Source organism: Drosophila obscura, unplaced genomic scaffold, assembly GCF_018151105.1.
Source record: "Drosophila obscura isolate BZ-5 IFL unplaced genomic scaffold, ASM1815110v1 contig_179, whole genome shotgun sequence".
Classification (NCBI taxonomy): Eukaryota; Metazoa; Arthropoda; class Insecta; order Diptera; family Drosophilidae; genus Drosophila; species Drosophila obscura.
In genome coordinates this window covers 6,144,621-6,161,679 of record NW_024542766.1, presented here as the reverse complement: position 1 = coordinate 6,161,679, position 17,059 = coordinate 6,144,621, and the positions used below count along the sequence as shown (strand labels likewise).

Here is a 17,059-nt window from a genome sequence, read left to right as displayed (position 1 = left end):
GAATGCATTCAATGCAACAGCAGCCAGTGGGGGGGTGTTGGTACATATATGTAGGAAGAGGCGGTGGATATACATAGATCTACACTGAGACAAATTTAAGACCAAAGCGAAAGCAACAAGCTAGAAGGAGGTAGAAGTACAGGGGGGACATGAATGTACACTAAGAGAGTAAGGAGCTTCAAGGTAGCTTCTTCTTTAATCTCTTCTTTCTGTTACCTTCTCTGCATTTGTTGTTCCTTCCATACAAACAACACCTCAGATCCGCTACCTGACCCGCACGACGACTGCGAGATTACGACGCACGAAGCTCCGATGTCGCTGCAGCAGCGCAGTCGGCTTAGGTGTTCGTTCGCTCATTTTAAGCTGGCTCAAAGTTTCTCTTTACTCAAAGTTGCGCTTTGCTGCTCGCTCCTGCGCTCGCTCCTGTGCTCATTCCTCCTCTTCCTAATTGCTCAATCCCCACCGCAACGCGAAAAAGGCATGCGATTCTGTTTCTCCCTCTCACACTGCAAAGAGATTGGAAATACATATAGAGCTCAGCAGCGTCGGTGCGGAGGCGGGTTTAAGTGCGGTCTATTGTCTGTGCATTCGTTTAAAAAGACCAAGTCGAACGTAATGTAGAATTCAATTCAAAGTAAAATTAAATGTAGAATAATCGTAAAAATCAAAGGAATATTTCTGTAGAATATTTTCAAAACATGCAAAATGTTGCCTTTTTTCGCTCAGTGTAGTGATTGAAGCTAGACAACAGTTACGACAACTGCAGCAGCTTCAGCTTCAGCCGCACAGCTCTGCTCTTGTTTTAGTCACCGCCTTCTCGTCTGCATCGGACGCTAAAAATGTCACTGACATTTCCCACTGACAACATGGCTGGCCAACATCCCTGCCAGAGACGACAAACAAACTGCCGGACGGGCATCACAATTTCCTCGTTGTCTGGACGCCCTCCTAGAGATAATTTTAAACTTGCCACCAAACAGTGCTGCGGGGGGTAAGTGGAGTGGGGTACTCTACTGCTGCATTATGTGGCGTCTGTCTGGTGCAGATCTTGTTGAATTTATCTGCCTGATTAACTGCAAGGCAACTTAGTTCTTTGGAATTAATGGATGAGAGTGAAAAATTGATGGGATTTAATTAGAGGGATTGGACAGAGAGAGAGCGCATACGCGCCGCCTAAGAAACACACCTCAAAGTTGGCTTTCTTCCACTGCATATGTATAACCCATCCTTCTAGGGTTCCAAAGACCTTCAAGACGATTTCCTCTCAACAGTCCCTTGCATTTATTCTTGAACACAAAGAGCATTCCCACACAGAACCTCGTTTTAAAGTCCTTTCCACCCGCATTCATGTACATTTATTTTTATTGCTTTCTCTCTTTCACATTTGACGCTAAATTAGCAACATTTCTGCTCTTGTTTATCCCCCACCACAGCCATCCACCATAGCCTTCCAGCCAGCCAGCCAGTAATTGTTTCCCTCCTTTGTGTATCCATGCAAACCGTAAAACCGGCGACACATTCAGCAAAAATTAAGTTTCTATTCTGCAGGCGTTGGCACTGGTATAAAATGCCTTCAATTCTCATAATATTTACTCTTGTTTTGTTTTTGTTTCTGCCTCTTGTTGTTGCTGTTGTTGTTTCTGCTGCTGTTCTTTGTACTTCCGTTTGTTGCACAAGGCAACAACATCTACTTAGACAGCGGCTTTTATGCCGTTTCCTTCATTAAGCGCCCGTAAGTGTTTGCTTTCGTCTTTTTATTTGCCTTTCTTTTTGGTTCGTTCCTTCATGGGGTCCCATATGTGGTGCCCCATTTATCAGGAGAGGAGTAGGAGTGACATTGCCCACTTTTTGTTGAATTGCATTTAAATTAAATAGAAGTGGGAGATCTTTACTCGATAGCATGACTGGGGGATGCTTTTTAAACGGCGGAAAAATTCTATAGAATTAATGAAAGCAATCCCTTGATTTTTCAGGGTTTTTTCTTTATTAAGCCATGAAAATGTATGCATTTCACATCATTTTTCATGTCTCATACGATAAAAGAATGCTTTAAAAGTGTTCAAAGTGGTTCAAGCTCTATATCTTTCGGTTATCAGAGGATTTTTGTTTATTTTAAATGTCGGATGGAAGCGTATTCATCACAAAATACTTTAGAATTATAGGTGTTCTTGCTACACAGAAAAATAACAACTTAAACTTGGGCGGCTTATCTTCTAAAATTGTCCTCTGGCTGCAACCTCTTAAACTCTCAAAATGCAGGGCATTCATAAAACAAGCAAATAATAATAAAAATGCATATACAAAAATGTGAATATCTTGATGAACTCCTACTGCCGCTTGCTGCCCCAATGCGACAGAGGGGCATAAACCATTGTACAACTTGGTACTGTTTTTGGGGCATGTGGGAAAGCTGCTCCAATGCCTGCGGGCTCCTTTGTTCCCTTTGCCGCTGATGTTGTTGCAGCTTTTGTTTTAAATGTTAACTGTTGCAAATAATAATAAACTTCCTTCATTTTGCACTTTTCACTTTTGTTGTTTCGCCTTCCGCTTTGGTTATTGTTTTGTGCTTTTGTGAACTATGTTCCCGCGCTCTCTCTTTCCCCCATATAGAGGTGATGTTACGGTGCTCCTTTTCTTCAGTACTGTGCTGCTCCTTCTCTTCTGGCTTTTCCTGCTCATTTTCTGGCTTGAATTGGGGGATTTCCTCGTGGTTTTGTTTATCTTGGCGGGCACCAAACTGGTGGCTTTCTTTGTACTGCCCCTCCTGGCCTGTGCTACTAATTAGCTGATGTTGATGCTAGTGCTCAGGGGTCGCTGCAGCTGGGGCAGGAATCGTGGTGTGGTATTGCCTTGAGCAGAAATTAAATGAACCTATGCTTTAGTTTTACATTTTATGGATTAATGTGGTGGATTTTTCCTGCCAAAAATACGATGCACAGTACCCATAGTAAATGTACTGCAATACCCACTTTAAAGCTTCAAAATGAAGCCATTTTCATGCTTGCTTTTCGCTTTTCATTAAATCTGAAAGGCAAGCGAGCGCGCGCACTCTGGTGGGGTGGTGGCGGTGGTGGGTGTGGTGGGTGTGGTGGGTGTGGTGGGTGTGGTGATGCTGCCTGTTCGCCTGGAAAATGCTTACCTCTTCAAATAACCTCCACATTTCCCCTTGTCTGCGCCGCCCCCTCCACGCTCTTTGAGCTGCGTATTAGGAGCAGGGCAGCGCCTCAATTGCTGTCAATAGTTGACTGTATTAAGTGGCATGCTGCAGGGCACTGAATGGTGGAGCCTCCCCTCCTCTGCGGCGCACTCTTCCATTAATAATTCTCAGCCCTGGAGGCTGGCTTTTCTTTCTTTCATTTTTCCTTTGCTCTCTTTAAAAAGATAAACTTTTATGCTGAATAAATGCTTTGAGTAAATGGGTTAAGCCTTGAAAATGAAAATTAATTTTCAACTCAAATGAGTTTTATATGTGATTCTTTTCTTCTCTCTGTTTACTTTGGAGTTTTACTCGTAAATGTAAACGTGGGCGTATTATTTTTATGGGGAATAAAGAAGTTCAGAGTCCACAAATTAAGTTTGGGATTTTCGTTAAAACTAAAACAGTGGGAGGAGAGTAATTTAGTTTTAAATGGAGAACCTGTAGCAGAAATTGAGAGTCAATTCTTTTCTAGGTGATGGTTTTTAGATACTTTAGCATAATTCTGTTATTTTTGTATTTTCCATCCTAGCGCGACAAGCCTATAAATACTTATAAATTAAGGCGCTAGTCGCAACAATTGTAATAATTATTAACATTTAAAAATTCAGAATACATAGTAACATTCAACGTAATAACAGTTAGAATTATAATTGAACTTATGTACAAGATAGGCCTGTATAACTGCGATAGATTTATATTCTGCCATCAAAAGTATATTAACCAAAGAAACAAAAAGTTTTTATGCACGGTTTCTATTGTTCTATTCTGTTATATTCAAAAATCGATTAAAAATCGCGGGAAACGGGATGCAAAGGCTAATAATATTGAATATAAATTAGGAATTGGAACTGCGGACTTACATTTTATCTAAAATAAAAACATAATGTACAATATGAATCAAAGATTAGATATATTTAAGGACCTTTATATACTCTTTAGAAATAACACGAAATTCAATTTAGATTTCATTAAAAACAAAAATAATAATTAAAATAATTAAAGTGAATAATATAATTTATTTAAATACCACTAATATTTTTCTAAATAATTTGTCGGTTATAACCCTCTGCTAATAACTGTTTCAAAACCTATAAGTACATCCTATTTCCACCCCTGAAACCTGTAACTTTTTACTTGACTTTTGCTAATATCAAATGACCTCACCTGCCATTGCCACCGCTTTAAATCCACAAAAAAAAATGAGAGAAAAGTAACATGAAACCAAACAAAAAAGGGCAGCAAAAATCCAATCAAGCAAAAAAGTCTGCAAAAATCGAACCAAACAAAAAAAAGGCAGCAAAAATCAAACCAAACAAAAATAAATAAAGCAAACATCAAACCAACGCAAAAAAAAAACGATGAAAAAAAAAGCTGCATAACTATCAAAAAATCAATAGTGCAGTAGCCTTTTGCACATAAAGCGTGCATGTACATATGTACAAAGTACATACATACATATGTATGTATATACTCGCATATATACAGATGTGTAGGAACGTTGCTGGTTGTTTGTTTTAGTGGTTTTTTTTTTTTTGCAGTCATTTAGCCGCATTTCCAAGGTGATAAACTGCATTGGCCAACAGAGAAAACTTGGGAAAAACTTTTGGGGCGTCAGTTTTTTGCTCCTCCGACTTTTCTTCTGCATTTTCCACCATTCCTTTTTTTTTTTTTTTGCATAAAGTAAACACGTCACGTCACTGCAGACGAATGAATATACATACATATATATCTGAGCAGAATATAAGGTATATAAGGCAACAACTCAAGTGGGCGGAGGCGCCCAGGCCAAGGCTTCCGTTCGGCTTCATTGAGTCACAGACACAGACACAAACACAGACCGGTGCAGTGGCAGGAGGCAAAGCCGGGCACGTGCTACCGGCATTTACTTATGTAATTGCACAGAAAAGGAGAGAGACCTGCCTGAGACACAGGGAACCCGCCAACAAAGTGTGAAGGAGAAGCGCAAAAAATGTGGAATAGTAAGGCCAGATAGAGCAGGACTTAGTGGCGCCCCAGTCTGGGCTTCAAGGATAACAGAAAGCAGGTGAAAAGCAGTCGCTAAGCGTCTTAGACTTAAGAGCAGAAACTATAAGGAAAGCAACGAGAGAGAGAAGAATTAATCGTAGACGCTTGAGGGAAGGCAGAACACAGGATAAAAGATAGCAGACGCATTTAAGGAAATATCTTATGAGTTAGATAAGGAATAGATATACCTATCCATTTCAGATAAATTCATGGTTAAAGGTTCGCTTAAAAGCCCCACAGAATCCTCACTTAAACGCGTTGAAGTCAACGACCTGGGGGCACCCAAAAAAAAAAAAGAACTTTCAACACAACTTGTGAAGGATGTACTCCACCAAAAAAAAAAACTGCCACATTCTTTGCTGCCAAGTGTTTGCTGCAACAAATAAAAAAGCGCCTAGAAAAGTCTGTGTCCATCATAAGAACCACTCCACATTCAGACCAACAAAAAAAGAAGAGAGTCGCTTCTGCTGAGAAACTTTTTGAAGGTATTTTTCTTGCGTTTTTTTTTTCAGTTTGTTGCTGGTCGCGAGTCGTCTGCATTTCTCACTTATCTACTTGCAACAACTGTTGGCCATAGTGGTCTCAAAGTTTTCATTATTATCAGAGGCAAGAAAAGCCCCGCCAGTGGGGTAATGTAGGGCGGAAAAAGTTGCCACACGCGCGCAAGCGACAGCTGTGCGAAACTAAATGCAAACAGAATTACAAAAGCAGCTGTCGCTAATTTTTGTTGTACTCACTTTACTTTCCTTTTACTGTCTTATGTAAATGCTGTTCTCTGCAGTGGACCAGGACTATCTTCCTGCTGTTTCACTATCTCTTGAGCAGAGATTAATCCATAAATTGCGTCGCAAGCAAGATATCTTACCCAAAAGAAATTATCATCTAAATAAGCTTTCTTCTTTATACATTTTCACCACAATTTCTCCACTAATTGCGGTTTTATTTCTGCTCTTCTCTTTGCAGGTAAGTTTCCGCACCTTAAGCCCGCAAGTTGGCCAATTTGTACGGGGAGGGGGGAGAGCGAAAGAGCGAAAAGCGCTCAATGGCTGAGCCTCGATGAATCATCATCGTTTGTTTCTGCTCGACTCGTACTCGGAAAAAGCCGCTCAACAGCGGCGGCTGGCTGCAGGGAAAACCATTAAAACTACAACAGCAGCAGGAGCCGCAGCAGCAGCAGCAGCTGCAGTGCTGCTTATGCCGCTTTTCCTTTAGCCATGTTTGTTGGTTTTTGTTGGCTTTTGAGCAGCTTTCAGTGGCAGTGGCAGCGGCAGTAGTTTCTGTTGGCTGTAGTTTTTTCCAGCCTGCAGACTTTTGTCGTCGTCGTCGTCGCTGGCGACATTTGGCCCTGCTGAACACAACGATGGCGATGGCGTTGGCATTTTGGGGGCCAATCAATGCCAAAGTGCCTGCCTGTCGTGCGAGTCACGTGCGACAGTGGAGGAACGTGAAAAAAGGCTCGATTTTTCAGTATTTTTCTGAGGAAAATGGTAGCAGAGGTAGTTCCCATTGCTTCCCCGTTGCTGGGCGGGCATTTGAAAATGAAATGCGGTTTATGTTTGGGCTTTCCATTGGGTTTGCCATCGTCGTCGCCCCCCTGGTCTGCTGTTAAGCCTGAGCTTAATAGCGGTCTTATTGAGCCAGCAGTTTCTTTCTCTCGAGCGTACACTGCACGAAATGGTAGGTGGAAAGGTTGAAGGACAATCTGACCGACAATTGCCCAATTGAAAATCCTCAAAGATTATGCTGTGCTTTTATTGGAAGTTATGAGGAAGGAATCCATGGATTTTACTAAAAAGGCTTTCTTCTCTGCAATTCCTTTAATATAACTCTCAAAAATGTAAAATAAGGCTCAAGGCTCCTCCACGCACGCTAAATACATATATCTATTAAGCGCCCAAGTTAGTATCTACATAAAGCCTTCTTAAATCAATTTGTAAGCTTTAAATTGATATTTTAGCGGGTTATTGTAGCGGCGTTATTGTAGGTAAATATTGGATTTAGAAATAAGTCTGTTGCCGCCCAATCCATATTATTTTTTCAATGCTATTGTTTATTTTATCTTATTTTATTTGTTTATTAGCCTCCGACATCGATATAGTGGTCGAGTGGTGGCTCCAGAGTTCTGTGGCGATCGAGTGGTGGCTCCGAATGTGCTTAAAGATCCGAATGTTGGCTGCAGTGGGGCATGAAGATCGAGTGTTAGCTTCGAAGGCGCGTGTGGTACTGCATCGTTCTGTGGGGAACAATATAAGTCAGTTTTTCAGTGGAAATGGCTTACCTTGTGCTGAATATTCAATGCAATGAATATTCAATGACTTTGGTGTTAAGGCTATTCCTTTTCTTTTTGTTGGCAAGTGTTGAATTGCGTTGGGGCATAGTACATACATATTTGCATGTTTTATTGCTCACAGGGCTGCTGGATTCTGTAAGGGAGTTGCTTTCGGTGATCAGATACGAAAGAATATGGCAGGGGCTTTTGTGTGTTTCTTGCTGGATTTCTGTGTAGAGGGTTGTAGCTTGAAGTTGAAACTATAAGATCTGTGGGACACAATACAAGTTAAATGGTGCACTGCTTTCGTTTACGTTTCGTTTTTTATTTTCTATCCTTAGTCCTTAATTTTCACATATAATACTGATGTTTTACCCAATATTGGGTGCTCCGAAACCTTGGACTCTATCATAAAGTTGTCCAGTGTTGATAGGACGCTTGCCTTTATTGAGTTGGTGCCGCAGACAGCCAGCGGAGAGATGGATGTGTGAAATGCATTCATATATTTATATTCAAAGTCGTAGATTGAGATTGGCTCATTCAACCAATGCATCAGATGTGTTGCTCGGCTTAAAAAGTCGGGATCCTCAAGCAGAATCTGTTCCAGTAAATATTCCAGTGATATTTTCATTTTGTCGCGATATTAGAAAATTTAAAAACGCAGTTACTTTTGGAATTTCTTTCTTATTTTTTGTGGTTGTTGTTTGTGTTGCAACGAGTAGCAATCTTTGATTAAATAAAAATATGAAAATTTGTTGACCAATGATAATCGAAATTTCCGAAACAAAATGACAACCTGTATGAATTTGTTGTTGTTTTTTAATTATTTTTGATTGGCACACTATGAAATACGAAACTCGTCTGGGAAATACGTTTGGGATAGGCAGGGTCTAGATATGCTTTCAAAAACAGCACTATCTGATTGAAAAAAATAAGCGAATATTTTCCCAAGGTGTGTATATGAATATATAAAACATATATGTACTTAAATATGTACATATGTAGTTACATAGATACAAATGTGTTATGTAGGCACCCCCATAGAGGAAACTCTTAACAACGAGAGCTGTGCCAAGGGATATCCTTTAACGAAAGCTACACAAATTTGTCTGCATATAACGTATTATATATAACGTAACATTCCGTAGCGTAACATTCGCAAAGATTAGATTGGTGTGCACTAAGTATCGTTACGTGCTAGCAGAGGGCGTTTACCTTGTTCCCAATTGCCATTTCCAACGATCGCTAGAAAGAGAGCACACAACAGCTGCTGACTCAAAGCAACTGTTATTATTCTCACTCGAATAACAGCTGCAACTCTCCCTCCTTCCTCGCTCTTTGAGTGGTGGTGCTTGCCTGAATCATCAGCTGTTTTGAGGTCTTGCCCTGCCCCAACCGGCAAACGAAAGCAATTAAGCCGCACAACAAATCGACAAGGGCAGAGGAGGGGTATAGCAGACTGCCAGACGACTGTCGGCGACGACTAACGCCCGCTGAGAGTGCCTTGTTGTTAGTGTTGCTTCTGCTATTTTTTTTTTCTCGTTTTTTTGCAGCACATGCCAAAAACTATGCTACACGACAAAAATTAAAACTACATTTCGCTCAAAGCTCTAACGGAAGGAAGCAACTATGTACTCTTTTGTGTGTGTGTGTGTGTGTGTGTGTGTGCTGGAGTGTGTGTGCATGATTGTCCAACATTTTTGTGTCGCTTGTAGCTTGGTTCGCAGTCCCACCGAGTCTCACTCAGTTAGCAGACTGTTCCATTCAGTTGGTTAGCGAATTCCTGCGAGTCAACAACTTGCCAAAAAAAAAAAAAAAAAAAGAGAAACGAAAAAAGAGAACTGAACTGAGGATTATTTCAGCAATTTATCAAGTTCGATTCGATTTGGTTTGTGTTTGTGTCTGGAGTCTGTGATTCACAATGGTGGCCATCCATTTGCATTTGAATTGTAAGTAAACTTTAGACTTCCTTATGGGGGGTAAACTTTGATGTTAGAACTTCGAACTGAGAAGGAAAAAAAAGTGATTTCCCATATGCTCGATACTCCCAGAGAGCACATTTATGCCGTAAATAAATTCAAGGAACACAGTCAAACTCGAAACACTTAAATAGTGCTATTATCTATATATTTACACAAAATTATTGCACTCAAAGAATTATATTCTAGTCCTAAAACTACTTTTAAGTGTTAAGTACAACCTCTGGCTGGCTTTTTATGCCACTTTTATATTTTCAGGCAAAAAGAGCTACCTTATTTCCCTCTGACTTTCCGGGGCTGGGGCATAACTTTTACCCTTGATGTTTTACTGAAACTTTCCACTCACGCCCCCACATTTTTCGCCCATTTTCCTTATGCATATATGAAAATTGTTTTAATTGAAGTCTTGCCAGCGTAAAAAATTGTTAATTGAACATGCATGGCGATGCCATTAAAGTTGCTGCCTTGACACATTCCAAAAAACAAAGAACAAAAGACAGAGAGAGCGACAGAGACAGAGGCAGACCCTGCCACGCCCCGAGCAGCAGGAGCAGCGCAGTTCCTTCGTTGGCCCCCACAATAGTATCAACTGCTGACTCATACAAATAATTTAATTAAATGGAAATTAAAATGCTTTTATGAATATTAAGTAAAAGGCAACAGACAAGGCACTTCTGGGGGCTCTTCATTCCATTACGTTTTTCCTCTTCTTTTGAGCAGCATATTTTCATGTCTTTGCCATTCTTTGCCACTGGGTGTGATAATTATTGAAAATGTTTCCTATCCCTCTGCTCTGGTGTGCTGGCTTGTGTTCCGTTGTTGGCGGACAAAAAGTTTTTATGCTCGAAATGGAACATTTTAGGCAAAAGTTTTTTGGAGTGCTTCCAGCGGGTAATACTCGTATGTACATAGAAAGAGTGTAAAACTCTTCAACAAGAATTGTAAAGCCAACTTACGAGTACGAGTATATGCAATATTTTTTAGCTAACTTTTTGGAATATGCTGTGCTGTGCTGTATGCAAAAAACAAGGCAAAAAGTGAATTGCTATAATTGGATTTTGGCTATTGCACTTCATTTGGGGTAGGGTAAGTGAATGGGTACGCAAAAAACTTGAAATGGAAAACATAATTGGATATGCCACTAAAAAATATACAGCAAAAAAGGAAGCAAAACTTTGAAGCATTACAAAATATGCAACATTTCTTACAGTAATTTGCAGGATTTTCCAGAAGTTGTTTCGCCTCCAAATATACATATACAAAATTACCAAATTGCTATATATGTGGATAATTTTTTTTGGGCTGCATTTTTGAATATCTTCCTATCTCTCCCGATAGGATATAGAGAAAATACTCTTACTTTATTTAAAAGAGTGTGGTAGCGTAATCTTGCTGCAACCCAACCCATCTGACATATCCGAACCTTGCTGAAGAAACTGGCATTAAGTCATCTCCCTAGCTATTAATTTTTGAACCTTTCACACATTTAACCCGAAAAGAAATCACCGGAAATGTGTTGCCCACCAATTAATTAATGAAGACAAACACTTTAGTCATTCAATTAACTTACACAAAATCAACAGCAACACACGCACAGTAATTAAGTTCCCTTTTGGGTTAAGCTGTAATTCTCACTCTTCTTCTGCTTTAGTCCCTGATGTCCTGTGTGATGTGTGATTGACTATCTCTGACGACATGACTCTATACTATATGTACATATGTGGGTTGCTCCCTTTCGGCCTTACTCTTTTGACATTTATTTTGCAATGTCATCAGATGTTGGTGCCTGCTGCCGCTTTCCTGGCTTTTTTGAGCTCTGATAAATCGCTTCCCTCAGCTGTCAACTGTCATAAGCAGGATTTTCGAGAGAAATCCCTGCCCCTCCCCCTGCCCCTTTAAAATGGGGTTCATTGTGGGGAGTATATTAATACGAGTATAAGACCAGGCCATCAACACTTTATCATGTCGTTTCAATTAAAATCATGTCAGATTTATAGCAAATTTTGTGGGCACACCCACACATAGAACCATTGAAGGCAGAACCTTAGGCAGCCGAGGGGAGGGAGGGTCCGTCCTTCTTTATTTCATTTAGCACAAATTGTTGGCCGGATTTTTAATTAAAAGCGTGAAATGTCAACGGCTCTTTTTATTGCTGCAGTGGGTCCTTCCTTCCTAGCGTGGGATGGGGGAATGTACTACATTAAGTACGAGCACATAAAATGCAAGTTGGCGAAACTCTCTCTTCTCGCAAAATATTTTAATTGAGGTCAAACGCTGTGAGCTGTGTGTGTGTGCCATGCTTTGGTGTGGTGTAGGTAAGTGTAGTGTGTTCGGGTATGTGGATGCATTTTACGCTGCTTTAAATTTGTATAATGATGCTTATTATGTTAATGAGAGTTTTTAGTTGGGTCCTGCGGCCAAGAACGGCTTGAATATGGAGTTAACAAGCCCTGGGGTCCAACAAAATAAGCACAAAAACCGATCCCTCCCTACCAAAACTCACGCGCTAAAAAAGTATTTGGGCAAAGTTTTCCTGCACGGGCATAAGTAAAGAAAACAACAAAAAGGAAAGGCTAGACATAGGTTTGGATCACACTTTGGTGCCCCAGTTGGTTTTTCTTTATTTTACGTATGGAAATGTGTACAAATATAAATAAACTTCCACAGATTTATTTAATTATTTCAAGTAAATGCAAACATTTTGCATCAGTCATGACGCAAAACAAAAAAAAATTAAGCGTTTCTGTGCACTATCGAAGATAGTGATTATAAAACTTGAAAAAACATCGATGCATCGATATTAACATCGTTTTTTCTCCATCTCTATCTCGTATTTCTCTGACAGTGAAACAAACTGTACTGTTAAGTGCGCAATGCAGTGTGTTATGTGCGAAATTTGTGCTGTTACGTTGCCAAAAGCCTCTGTTCCGACGCGTAATTCAATGATATAATGTGAAGAAAAAACATGACTTTAATTTATTAAAAATGGCTATTGCCTGTAACCACTAAGATATGTGCTTTTGATACCATATTTCTAAGAAAGAAGCACTGCTTTGATTTAACTGAAACATGCCTTTAGTTTAATAGCCCATTCGAATCAACTTTGCCGGAGACGCAGAATCGAAAAGCAACATGAGCGAAATCCACAGTTTTCTTGTTGCCTATCGGGACCGTGAAAGAACAGCTGATACACAGATCAGGAATATATGTTCAACCATTATTCCTGAAGTGAAAAGTGAGAGCCGGGGGCAAAAACTGTGCTTTTTTAATTTTAGTAGCATTTTTTCCGCGTTGTCTAGTGGTGGCAAAATCGTAGCGTCTATTCGGAACATTCGATTATTTTTGCTCATTTTTGCACTTCTGCCTATCGGCGTATGTGATATCTGTGTCATCTCTCTTTCCTGTTTCGTTTGTCATAGATGTCGGTTCTTTCGCAAGCGGACCGAAGTTAATAAATTCAAGCAAAAGCATAAGTGTATATTGTAAACAGCACAAAAGTGCGGCTCAAGTTTAATCAAATCGAGTGATATTCAAAGTAAAAGCAGGTATTGGCAGTATTTTATGAAACATTTTATTCTTTGGCAAAAGGCGGCGCAAGTTTTTTTTTTGTGTGCGGCCCCCGGCACTCGCTTAATTTTTCTTTTCTGGTTTTTGTGTGTGTGTTTTTTTTTTGATGTTCAATTTGTTTGTGCGCTGCGTTAAGTGTTTGTTTAAGTAAGATCGAGTTTCAATAAACATCAGTCGCGAAGAGTTTTATGTCCCCGAAGCCCGCATAATTTTGCGCCATTTTATTTTTTTTTTCGAGCGTGCCTGGTGTATGTGCATTGTGTTAGTATGTGCATGTGCCGGCGTTTTTGTCCAATTTCAATTTGTCTGTCTGCATATTCATTGGTTTTAGGCTATGTACATCTGTCCACTAATAAGTTTTCAGTAAATGCAGCTTCATATATACATATATTAGCTCTAGAAAAGTGCGTAAATTGCATACGTTAAAGGTACATAAACAGCTTCTGGAATATGTACATAGTATGTACTACATACCTATGGTAAACATACATATGTATGCATGTACAGCGGCTTCTAGAAATTTCTGCGCCGAAAACACTTCACACAGACCCCGTTTTTTTTGTGTTGGTTTTTTTAAAACACATTTTACTAGGCCCTGAAATATCTGTAATCCAACCCGGCAAACTTCTTCAAAGTAAATCCAGATATTGCTTGTTTAGTAAATTCTCTGCGATTTGTTGTGTGCCTTGCCTTGCCGTGCCGTGCCGTGCCGTGCTGCTGCCTTTTGCCCAAGTTTGCCAACGTACGCGGCAGAAAAAGAAACAGAAAAAAACATTTAGTCATCATAGTCTCATCCCTCCCTTCACACAGAATGCATCCGGATGAGCCACCACAGTCGGATAGCTCTGCCTTAGATAATGCGCTGAACGTCTTAGCACAGGTGAATGGCAACGCCTATCAAATGAATTTGCTGCCAGATCGTCACATTGGCTTTCCGTGCCGTCAGTGCCAGATGGTCGACTATGCCGGACTGCGCTATACGTGCTTTCACTGCAAGAATTATCATCTGTGCGGCATTTGCTACTCGGACAATCATATGCCGGCATCGCCGAATCACAAATATTATCACATAATGCAGGTGTTCTACACCCGTACGGCGTTCCAGCTGTACTATGACGGGGAGGAGCCGTCCACCAGCCCCATGGACATGCAGAGCTTCAAGTGCGCCCTGTGCCAGCGGCTGGGATTCACCATTGAGACGCTGTACCAGCATCTGCTGGAGATGCACCGTGACCATGCGGACTACAAGGATTACCTGCTGATGGCTTATTCGTATTACTTTGTCGACTACACGTCGAGACATCCGGGTGCTGTTCCGCTGATCGCCGCCCAGGTCGTGGGGGGATCGGGATCCCGTTTGCAATTGCCAGCGCCAGCACCAGCCCCAGCCCCATTAGCGCCTCAACAAGCTCCCATGGCAGCGGCTTGGAACCCACCAATTGCTGGCCAATCTGCGGTAGTTGCAGCCGCAGTTCCAGTGCCATTTCATCCGATCGCCGGTCAGGCCACAGCGGGGTCGCCATTCCAACTCCAATTGCCAGCGTCATTGCCGCCAGCTGCAGCTGCAGCTCCAGTGCCAATAATTCAGCTTGAGATACCAGGTTTGGCGCCAACAGCACCAGCAGCAGCCCCAAGGACCGTTTACCGTTCGACAGCCCGTGCCCCCATCACTGAGGCAACCATTGTGGCCATGGACCGTGTGTTGTTTGGGCTGCAGCGTGTGATGGATCGGCTGCTCAATCTAGACTTAAATATCGACAGTTACGAAGCGCACTGCACGGGACTAGTGATGCGGGCACGCAGCCTGCGCGAACAGTTTTCCCACCTACAGGCCAACAATATAGCCCACAATGGCATCGCCAGCAATGTCGATCGCATCTGCCGCCTGATCGAGATGGAGGGGATTTCACGCCTACGAGCGCGTTGGGAGTCACCGCCAGTGCCCACAAGTCGCCCACAAGTCCCGTTCAGTTCGGTCTCCAGCAGGCCAATCAATCGACGCGTCCGTGAGGTGACGTCGACTAGGCTGCAAGAGCCGCCCCTACCACCGGCAGCTGCCAGTCGTCGTGCCGCTGCTATGCCGCCGCTGCACGCACCAACGGAGGGATCGAACGGAAATGTCAATGCACGTCAGCACCACTTGAATACGTTCTTCCTGTGCGATCAGTCGGCGATTCGTAGTCCCTCTGTCGGCCGCGGTTTGCCGAATTTAACCCGCGCCCATAATGTCAACCCATTGAACCTCGACAGCGTTGCGAACCGACACGGCTCGTACCTCACAAGCTGGCAGGCTGTGCCGCAAAACCGTCAGGCTGTGCCGCAAAACCGTCAGGCTGTGCCGCAATACCGTCAGGCTGTACCGCAAAACCGCCAGGCTGTTGTGCCGAACACAATCCTCGTGGGTCCGCTTGGGGCCACACCCGTGGGTCTGTTTGGGCCACCACCAAAGAAGAGCGACAACATCACAGAGCTGGTTACTGGTGCCGAGCCAAAGCTGAAGAGCATAGATAAACCGAACGACAAATGGGATCTCACTGATGATCGTTTTTGCTGCTCAAAGCTGAAAAAGGCCTTTGAAAAGATGCCTGGAAACACTGAACACGACAGAAAGGTGTCCAAGGCACGTTTCGTGAATGCTGTCATCTGCTCCATGCTCACCGAGGAGGAGCTCAGCTCCGTGCCACTGGACTTGCACTCGATGCAGGAAATGCGCGCCAATCAGACACCGCCCAATGCCACAACAGCTGGGGCTATCAGCGAGCTGAAGCCACTGGCGGAGCAGCTCAACCAAGGGCCACGTTGCATGCCGGTGACCCAGAATGTGGGCCAAGCCCGTGAGTCGGGCGTGAATGCCATGACCAAGTATCTTAAAGGTCTCGTGGATTATCATCACTGGTTGGACCGTTTAACCCAGAATATTGAAGCCAAGAAGGGATCCAAAGAGAGTGAAGACAAGAAGAAGGGATGCAAGGATCCAGAGGCCCAGGCAACATCCAGCAATCGTCACCTGGAGAACATATTGCAGATCAATTCATCGGCCGATTACGGTCAAGATGGACACATTCTCGGTGCTGGGATAAACGGCAGTAACGACCTGAATCCAATAGCATTTATTGATAGCAACGATGGCGATGCCGATGACGACGAAAGCTATGACGAGGAAAGCAAGGCTGGCACTGATTTTGCCAACGATGACAATGACAATGGCAATGGTGATGGTGCCGATAATAATAACAATACCGATGCGAACAACAATGAAGACAACAACTCTCCACCCTTACACATTGATATTTTCAACACACTGAATAACGGCATTGGGGCGCCAGAAGGAGAAGAAAATCAGCAGCCACTTGCAGCTGCAGCTGCAGCTGTGGCAGTGCCAGCTTCAGATGTTGCAGCAGCCGTTCCAGCCATCATTGATGATGCTGAGATAATTTATGTGCCAGGTTCGGACAGCGAAGCATCTGATGACGATTCCAATGAGCTCGACTATCTCTTCGAAGATGATGACAGTTATTTTGGGGAAGAGTATTGAAACCACAATATGCCACAATATTATTAAATGTAAAACGAACATAAAATAAAAGAAAGAAAGCAAGTAAACAAAGGAGAAAGAAAGAAAGCAAGTAAACAAAGGAGAAAGAAAGAAAAGAAAAAGCCAAAATATTCAGCAAAACAGGAAACTACATGTAAAACATAAAAATACTAATAATAATTCTGGAACAGAAAAAAACAAAAAACATTTCAGATCAAAATTCCATAATTTCAAAGAAATATTGACTTTACAGAAAATTTATATATATATATATATATCATATATAACTGTAGTTATTACCAATAAAAAAGAGTTCCTACGCAAGTTTAGTTGCATTAGAAATGTGTTTGGACTTGAGACCTGTTGAAAAAAGGTTCAATTGGAAAGAGAAGGATTTGCTCAAGCATTAACAATATAATATATAGTTTGTTGGTCTGAATCGAAAGCAGTCTCCAATTTTATGCATAGCTATCTCTATAGGCAGT

The 17,059-nt window shown here is 41.9% G+C and overlaps 2 protein-coding genes across 7 annotated transcripts in view; both read left to right on the top strand.

Annotated features, from left to right (window-relative positions):
• Positions 1-17,059, top strand: part of LOC111074865 (stathmin) — a 77,400-nt gene that overhangs the window by 54,306 nt on the left and 6,035 nt on the right. The window contains exon 1 of one of the 4 annotated variants that reach the window (XM_041592355.1): positions 9,400-9,442. The exons of the other annotated variants lie outside the window; for them this stretch is intronic. Coding sequence (XP_041448289.1) covers positions 9,415-9,442 — 28 coding nt within the window. The 5' untranslated portion in view covers positions 9,400-9,414. Of the gene's footprint in view, positions 1-9,399; positions 9,443-17,059 lie in introns of those variants that run through there. 4 annotated transcript variants of the gene reach the window in all.
• Positions 12,870-16,905, top strand: LOC111074863. 3 transcript variants are annotated; one of them, XM_022367826.2, is made up of 2 exons: positions 12,870-13,017; positions 13,850-16,905. In XM_022367826.2, exon 2 carries the CDS (start codon positions 13,851-13,853, stop codon positions 16,572-16,574), a length of 2,724 nt encoding a protein of 907 aa, XP_022223518.2. In that variant the 5' UTR covers positions 12,870-13,017; position 13,850; the 3' UTR covers positions 16,575-16,905. The 3 variants fall into 3 exon arrangements, with proteins under 3 accessions (XP_022223518.2, XP_022223519.2, XP_022223516.2); XM_022367827.2 differs by having other exon boundaries at positions 13,828-16,905; XM_022367824.2 differs by lacking the exon at positions 12,870-13,017 and adding an exon at positions 13,640-13,781.